The following is an 8,849-nucleotide window of genomic DNA, read 5'->3' as shown; positions in this document are numbered from 1 at the left end:
GGGGGGGGGGGGGGGGGGGGGGGGGGGGGGGGGGGGGGGAAGGACCAGTGAGCAGGGCCACATCCCGGAGGGAGGTGAGAGGTGGATGGTGCGGCCCAGTGAAGCAGAGCAAGAGGAAGGAGTGGCCAGAGGAAGGCTGCAGGGGGGAGACGAAGACCTGCGTGCTGTGGGCCCATCTGAGGTGTCCAAGTCACATCAGGGCAGGTGACAGGGCCAGACAGTGGAGCCGGAGGGCGGGCTGTGCCCAGGTGGGCAGTCGGGCAGGTGTGGACCAGTGCCGAGATGGTTGTCGGAGCCAGAGCACAGCACCAGCTCAGACTCCCGTGACTGCACCTGGATGTCCCTCGGATTGTCCCTTTGCCTCCATTGCTGCTTCACTGCCTCCTTTCAGGCTGGCATCGTTTCTCAACTGCACCATCGTCAACAGCCACCAGCTAGCCTTCTTGCCTTCACCTTCTCTTCTTGCCCATCTTTACCTTTTTACCACAATGCTCTTTCTAAATCAGGATTGAATTGTCATTTTGTTGTTTCCGAATCTCCAGGGGCTTCACATTGCTGCCTAGCGCCGTCTGAATCTCCTGGCGTGGTTCACCTCTCCGTCCTTCCCCTGCATGGTCTCGGTTGCAGGCACTGTCCCTCTCTGTGCCTTTGCACGTGCCTCTCCTCTTGCAGGGCGCTTGTCCACCTTCTCCATCCTAAAAACCGTCAGCTCTCCTCCAGGCGCGCCGAGTGCCAGCTGCTCTGTGCTGCGTCCTCCTCCTGCCTTGGTCGGAACTCCCTTAGCACTTACTTAAAACAGATGCAGCAACGCAGGCCTGTAGCTTAGTGATTGTGTCTTACTTCTCTCTCCTTCACGTGCCTCTGAGTCCCTTCAGAGGGTAGCGACTGTGTGTTTGGTGTCTCTGTGTCGCCAGCACCAGGCCTTTTCTAGAATAGACACCCTGGATATTTGCTGAGTCACCTTCCATTGATCAACTGGGCAGCCAGACTGAAGCAGAGCACAGATATCGCCTGGAGTGATGGGAGAGAATTGGGCAGGCCGCCAAGGACCAGGATGGAAATTGTTCAGAATAAAAGTCATTTGTTTGCTTCTCAAGGAAAAATAGTCATTTTTTTTTTCAACTAATAATATTAAGTACCTACTCTGTTTGGAATTGTGGGGGATACTAAGAGGTAAAAAATACAGACTCTTTTCTCAAGGGTCTTAAGATTTGGTTATAAAACCCACACATAATGACAGAGGAAGGCACAGGTGGCGAGAGCCCTAAGGACGGTATAAACAAGTACCGTGGACCTCAGAGTGGAGGGGCCCAGTGCCGGCTGCGATGGGGCTTTCTGGTCCTGGGGCATCTGTGCTGGACCTTGCGAGGGTGGAGACTGGTGGGCTTGCTGTTTGGGTGGGCGAGGTGGCTGGTGGGGGTGGGTGTGGTGGAGCCTCTGGCAGTGCAACAGAATGATCTGAGCAAGGTGTGAAAGTGAAACGTGTAATAGAGGCTTTTGAAATGACGGGGAGTTCCTTGTGAGCTTCCCCCAATTAATTGTTTGTGTGTCTGTGTGTGTTATGTCTGTGTCTCTGTCTTCTAGGCTCAAACCATGAATTACGTGGGGCAGTTGGCGGGCCAGGTGTTTGTCACCGTGAAGGAACTCTACAAGGGCTTGAATCCTGCCACCCTGTCTGGATGCATCGATATCATCGTTGTGCGCCAACCCAACGGGAGCCTTCAGTGCTCCCCTTTCCACGTCCGCTTTGGGAAGATGGGGGTCCTGCGCTCCCGAGAGAAAGTGGTAAGAGCGGAGGACGCAGTGACCTGGGGGACAGGTTCTCTCCTCAGGGGGATTCATCGTGTTTCTGTGGCTTCACATATCCAGGGCTTCTCGCAGACCCAGAGTGAAGCTCTCCGTGGAAAGTGCTTTTCACTGAGTTGACAATTATGAATTCACATTCTTCCAGTTACTGTAGCTGTATAAATCACTCCAGAATTGAGTCGCACAAACCATTTATTAAGCTTATGGGTCTAAGGGTCAGGAATTCAGACCAAGCGTAGTGGGGCTGGGTTGCCTCTGCTCTCTGTTGTCTGGGGCCTCTGCTGGGAGGCTCAGTCCTCTGGACTCTTCCAGACGCACTCACTCCCATGCCTGTGGTTCTTGGCTGGGCACAGTGGAGGCTGTTGGGCACCTGTACGTGGTCTCATGTGGTGCCAAACGTGGCGGCTGGCTACAGGGGTGAGCGTCTCCAGAGAGAGGGAGCCAGGAGGCGCTGTGTTCTTTCTCTGACCTCGCCTGGGAGGGCACATAGCGTCCCTTCTGTTGTGCTCTACTCCTTGGGGCAATTGCAAGCCTACCCCAGCCCAGGGCAGAGGGGCAGGGGGAATAGACTTCGTTTCTCGATGGGGAAGAGCATGTAGGACCAGATCCACCGACTGAGATGTGGAATTGTGAGATATTTTTGGGATGTGTGTCATTAAATATGTAGATTAAGCATGTAGAGACGTGGCCATCCCCCATGAGGTGTCTAGTTAAGAAGGCAGCTCCTTGTTTTCTTAAATGTCTCTTTTTCCTTCAGGTTGACATAGAAATCAATGGGGAATCTGTGGATTTGCACATGAAATTGGGAGATAATGGAGAAGCGTTTTTTGTTCAAGAGACTGATAATGATCAGGTAAGGAAGGCTAGTGGTCAAGCTGACTTCCTAGTTTTGAGCGTTGAGCCCTGCTTATCTAGGAGACACAGCGGAAGTGTGTGTGGAGACGTCCTGTTGCCTGGCTGTGTGGACAAAGGCAGCAGAGAAAAGGGGCTGTTTACTGGACAGGATGGGTGTGCACTGTGTCCACACCAGACTCGGCAGTCCTGGCCTGCTTCAGTTGGCTCAGTGTTTCCAGGGAGAGACAGAGGAACCGAATCACACTGGCCGGAACCATTGCCCAAAGCATACAAGTCACACTGGTGTGTGAAACCTCAAATGGCTGGATGTTCTAATTTTGTTCAGTGAGTGACCAAAATCACTGTTATTTTTAATTATTTAAAAATTTTAACAACCTTATTGAGATAATTCTCATACCATATAATTTATCCATTTCAAGTGTATAATTCAGTGGTTTCTAGTATTTTCACAGATATGACAACCATCACTGCAGTCAATTTTAGAACATTTTCACCACCTAAGAAGAACTCTATACCCTTTAGCTATCACCTGCCCATCACCCCCCCGACCTTCCCCCCAGCTCTAAGCAACCACTAATCTACCTTCTGTGTTTATAGATTCCCTTCTTCTGAACCTTTATATGAATGGAATCGTCTAGTATGTGGTCCTTTGTGCCTGGCTTCTCTCACGTAGCACAGTGTTGTCAAGGTTCATCCGTATTGTAGCGTGTGTCAGGACTTCATTCCTCTGTATAGCCGAATAGTATTCCATTATATCCACGTACCACGTTTTGTTTATGCTTCCATGTGTTGATGGACACTTGGGTTGTTTCTACCTTTTAGCTGCTGTGAACGTTCATGTGCAGGTTTTCGCATGGACATACGTTTTCGTTCTTCTTGGGTATATACTTAGGAGCGGAATTGCTGGGTCCGGTGCTAACTCTGCATTTGACATTTGAGGAACTGCCACACTGTTGTCCAGAGCTGCTGTACCATTTGACATTCCCACCAGCAGTGCACAAGAGTTCCGATTTGTCCCCATCTTCATCAATATTTGTTATCTGACTTTGTGGTTCTAGCCATCCTAGTGGGTGTGAAGTGGTATCTCATTATGGTATTGATTTGCGTTTCCCTAATGGCTAATGATGCTGAGCATCTTCTCATATGCTTATTGGCCATTTCTATGTATTCTTTGGAGAAATGTGCATTCAGATCCTTTGCTCATTTTTTCATTGGGTTGTTTGTCTTTTTCTTATTGAGTTGTAAAAGTTGACTGTATACTCTAGATATAAGTCCCTTATCAGATACCTGAGTTGTAGATATTTTCTTCCTTTGTTTGGGTTGTCTTTTCACTTTCTTGATGGTGTCCTTCGAAGCACAAAAGTTTTAAATTTTGATCAAGTCCAGTTTATCTATTTTTTCTTTGGTTGCCTGTGCTTTTGGCGTCATGTCTAAGAATCCTTTGCCACGTCCAAGGTCATGAAGATATACCCCTCTGTTTTCTTTTAAGACAAACCATCTTTTTTTTTGACTTTCGTTCACTGAGTAAGCTACTCTGAAGGGATCTGATTTAGTGATTCCTCAATAAAATGCACTTGAACCAGCCCCTTTACGGGAAGACAGCCCGATTGAAAAGGATCAGCTCTCAGTAGCTCCAGGCTCTAAAATGAAGGCCTGTAGCTTCAGTTTCAGAGGATGGTGTGGGAGCCGCAGACCGTGGTGGGCCTGCTAGGCTGGCCTTGCAGGGTGCCTGTGGGTAGGATGGGGCCTCAGAGGCCAGAGTATGTCCTGCCATACAGATCCCCGTACTGTCCCTGGGAGGCTGCTGGAGGTTGGGAGCCTGTGTCCTGCATCACCAGATTGCCACACGATGCCGTCTCCCCTGCATCTGCGGAGGTGTGCCCTTCTCTTTTCAGTCCGTGGACTCGTCTCTGCTCTTGAGTCACTGTGAGCACTCTGCGTTTCTCATTCATTTGGCCCAGCTGAGCAGCTGGGTGAGATGGCTTCTCACATCCCTTCCAGCCTAAGGCTCCACCCCTCAGATGTGGATTTGATCCGTGTAGCACGTTGGATGTTCTCTAAACCACTTCCAACCGTCAGCAGCAAGCTTCTGTGTATCCCACTCTCTCATGTATATTCTTGTTACCAGGTTTCTCATAATAAACACGTCATTCATTAATAAAATGATTGGTAATCAAGCAACCATTAAATTGACAGGCCGTGTGTTTTTTCCTTTTGTTTTTAAGAAGAGGATCAATATCTCATTACTCGACAGCCGCATACCTGGACGTGCTCTTGTGCAGCAGGCGAATGGGGACTGTCAGCCGTTTTTTTTAAAAAAATTATTATTGTCTTAATGCAGTGCGTATTAAAAATGCACACACATAGGCATTTGCTCACTCTTTCACAGACACACACACACACTGATAATTACCTCACTCTGTTATAGTTATGAAAATGCAGGATTCAGTACAAAATGGCATTTAATGAATTGTTGACTTTGTGATCCTCCACCACATTAGGCAGCCACATCCCCAGACCACTGTGGCTGTGATGTTTTGTGACACTGCCCCGCGTGGGCCTCCCTGAGGAGTGCTTGGGCCCCTAAATTAACACTGGCCTTTGGCATCGTCCTGCTTCTTAAACCCAAATTAGCAAGACTCTCTTTTGAAAATATTTTCTGTCCTTTAGGAAGTGATCCCCATGCACCTGGCCACCTCCCCTATCCTGTCAGAGGGAGCCTCGCGAATGGAGTGCCAGCTGAAAAGGAACTCTGTAGACAGGATAAGAGGCCTGGACCCCAACACATCAGCCCAAGTCTTACCTCCCAGTGAGACCCCTTCAGGTGGCTCTTTAGGGAAGAAGAGAAGAAAAAGGAGGAGAAAATCCCAGCTGGACACCCTGAAAAGAGATGACGACATGAACACATCTGAAGATGAAGACATGTTTCCCATAGAGATGAGCTCAGATGAGGAGACAGAACCGCTGGACAGCAGTAGGTAAGTGTGAATGGAAGGCGGGGTCTCTACTGGAATTGGGTGCATTAATTTTGTAAGATGGTTCTTATGAATGCTTTTTCCCCCTAGAATTTCTTAATCTTCTGTTAAAGCATTTTAGACTGAATTTTGGAGTCATGCAGACCCAGTCTTAAAGTTGCATGAAGATTTGGTGTAGCTTATGGCTAAGAGATCATTGGTAACACACCAAACCTCTTAGGCTGATAACATAATGGTTCCAGAACAGAACCAAGACAGGAACTGAGCAAACTAATACTTCATGCATGAAACTGTTATTCAGAACCTATTTATTCTTTTTTTTTTTTTTTTAAAGATTTATTTTTTTTCCTTTTTCTCCCCAAAGCCCCTCGGTACATAGTTGTATATTCTTCATTGTGGGTCCTTCTAGTTGTGGTATGTGGGACGCTGCCTCAGTGTGGCTTGATGAGTAGTGCCATGTCTGCACTCAGGATTCGAACTGACGAAACACCGGGCTGCTTGCAGCGGAGCGCATGAGCTTAACCACTCGGCCACGGGGCCAGCCCCAGAACCTATTTATTCTTACTTGAGCACCAACTGTGTACATGGCAGGTGGGCTGATTCAGCTGGGGGCTGGTCTGCGACAGACTGCTCCTTTTCACTTGTGCTCGGGCCCAAAGTTTAATGGACATCTGTTCTATTTTCCTTTGCTTTTAACAGTGTGGTGAAGTTTCTCTGTATTACTATTTTGGTGAAAAATGCCAGTTTTAAAAGACAAACTCATTTTAGAGAGTGTTTGATGTTTCAGATTTGTGTGTAATTCAGTGTAACTTTTGGTAATTGTTTCCGTGTTGTGTTAAGAAGGGGTAAGGAACATCAGGTATCTTCCTGCTTCATTATTCAGAAGAGGATTTTTTTTCCTGGCTAAAAATAAAGGCAAATTGGCAGTGTCACTTTTCCTAACTACAGCCTCTGCTCTGCTGCAGGCTCAGACTGGGTGGTTGGGCTTCGTACATTACCTTCCCTTGTGGCTTTTAATTTCCAAACTTAGAGATATTTCAGGTAACATCAAAAATACGGACAGATGGCCTCTGCATGGGTGAAATAGTGAATCATGTTTTGTGATGAGGGTGTTATACCTGAAACAAGGTAGATTTGCAATCATTTCATAATTAGAAGATGCATTTGGTTTAGATCATTTTATTCTGCTTGATAAGACGTTATCTGTGTGTGGTCATTGTGTTATTTGGCAGTTCCACCCGTGCATGGCAAGGGTTTTATAGCCCCCTGGGTCCAGTTTTGGGCCCGATCTACCTCTCAGGCTTTTGAGAGGTTAAATGTGAAAGGTAGTGACTATATAAGGTGCTACGATGTAAGTAACAAGCAATGTACTCATGTGCAGGTGTCTAGGTCCAAATACTTGAACGCAATAATTTTGCATTTATAATTCAGCCAAAGCATGAACACAGAATACATTTCTGTGTGACTGTATCTCACTTTTTTCCTCTCCACTGCCTGGAGTAAGCCTGGGTGGTTTAAACAGAGGTGGTGTCAATCTACAAAGCACTTAGAGATAATCAAGAAAAAATGGAAACTTGTCTTTATTATGCGTCTATCGCTAATAATTGTTTGACTTTCATATTTTTTTCTCCAGAACTCTTTCTAATGATATACCTCCATTCCAAGAAGATATCCCTAAGGAAAACCTCTCCCCGGTCATGACTTATCCTCAGTCAGCATCGTACCCTAATTCCGATAGAGAGTGGTCCCCCAATACCAGGTATGTTGCTGGTGTGTGTATGTGTGTGTCCACCTGTCTTGGTCCAGAGGATTTGAAGTCAGTTAGAGGAAGCGTGTTTAACAAAATAGTGAAATACAGATAAAAATGAAAATAACTAGGACCAGAAAAAATGCAATTTAAAGTAGGAGGTACAGGATTAAAAACAGATCATGTGCAGATCATGAACTTCTGTCTAACATCATGATGGAACTGCAGATGGGGCTCTCAGCTCCTGAGGTGACGTGGACAGGAAAACTGCTCCTTAAGTTACGTAATGCTGCTTGTCCACAGGAGAGAACAGGTGGTGGCGCCTTTCTTGAGACTCAGCCCTTAGGTAAAATTCAGACCCAGAGAGGTGGCTTCAGAGCCACCGAGGTCCTTCGGGGCTGTTAGAGTGACGCCTTCTCCTCACACGTAATCCATGCTGCTCAATTCGAGAATGTTTATTTTTCTCGAGTTCCAGGGTAAACTTGGGGAACCTGAACTGCTCAGAATGTAGATTGCCTCCTGACAACTCCAGAGACTGTTAAGTCGGTGACACCTGTGAGGCTCTGGGAGCCCTTCCGAGCAGTTTTCAGAGGAACCGGGGAGGGGACAGACCTAAATCGTGTGTTCTCAACAGGGACGAGATCACCCCCACTGGAACAGAAATTGCTTCTTGGACAGCAGAAAATTCTTAGATACTATGGTTTGTGGCCTCTAGAGAGCCAGAGCACGTAAAGAGCTAGAGAGTGTATCCATGGCATTAACAGTTCATGGTGGAGAGAAGGCCATTGGGAAAAAAATGTCTCCAAAGGCTCGGGGGTGTGGTAGTGATGGAAAGAGGTTTCCTAGGCTTCCTGCCTAAAACCAGTCTGATCCAGATGCTCCGCCTGGTTCCAGTTTGACCAGAGTAATCTTAACGAGACAGCACAGTCAGCGGTGTGTACTCTGTTGAGGTCGGAGAAAAAGAGATATGTCACATATGTCACGTGCCTGGTTTCCAGCCAGGACTGTGACAGTAACTGTTAGTCAACCCGAGTGGGGTGGGGGCCTGTGAAGCCCCCTCCTCGAGGTCTGTCTGTCTTCAGACCAACTCTGTCTGATAGAAACATTGTGCTAACTGCATTCGTAATTTTAAATTTTCTAGTAGCCATCCTTAAAAAGTAAAAAAAGGAAGTGATGAAATTAATTTTTGTGATGTATCTCATTCGATCCAGTATATCCAAAATATTACCATTTCAAGTAATCAGTTTAAAAAAATTATTAATGAGATATTTCACATTCTTGTTTCCACACTAATTTGTGTATTTCATACATGCAGAACATCTCAGTTTGAACGAGTCACATTTCAAGTGCTCAGTAGCCACATGCAGCTAGTGGCTGTCACATTGGACCGTGCTACGAGACCATTCTAGAACCTCATATGTTCTCTCCATAGGTCTGTGGAGAGACACCCTCAGGAGGGAAAAACA

The 8,849-nt window shown here is 46.8% G+C and overlaps 1 protein-coding gene across 1 annotated transcript in view; it reads left to right on the top strand.

Annotated features, from left to right (window-relative positions):
* LPIN1 (lipin 1) overlaps positions 1-8,849 on the top strand; it is a 127,902-nt gene that overhangs the window by 68,811 nt on the left and 50,242 nt on the right. The window contains exons 3-6 of the mRNA XM_046661858.1: positions 1,585-1,785; positions 2,564-2,659; positions 5,332-5,639; positions 7,270-7,395. Of these exons, the coding sequence (XP_046517814.1) occupies positions 1,585-1,785; positions 2,564-2,659; positions 5,332-5,639; positions 7,270-7,395 (731 nt within the window). The remainder of the gene's footprint in view (positions 1-1,584; positions 1,786-2,563; positions 2,660-5,331; positions 5,640-7,269; positions 7,396-8,849) is intronic.

This window comes from Equus quagga, chromosome 5 (genome assembly GCF_021613505.1).
Source record: "Equus quagga isolate Etosha38 chromosome 5, UCLA_HA_Equagga_1.0, whole genome shotgun sequence".
NCBI classification, from domain to species: Eukaryota; Metazoa; Chordata; class Mammalia; order Perissodactyla; family Equidae; genus Equus; species Equus quagga.
The sequence above is the reverse complement of the archived record's forward strand: the minus strand, read 5'-3'. Positions and strand labels throughout refer to the sequence as shown.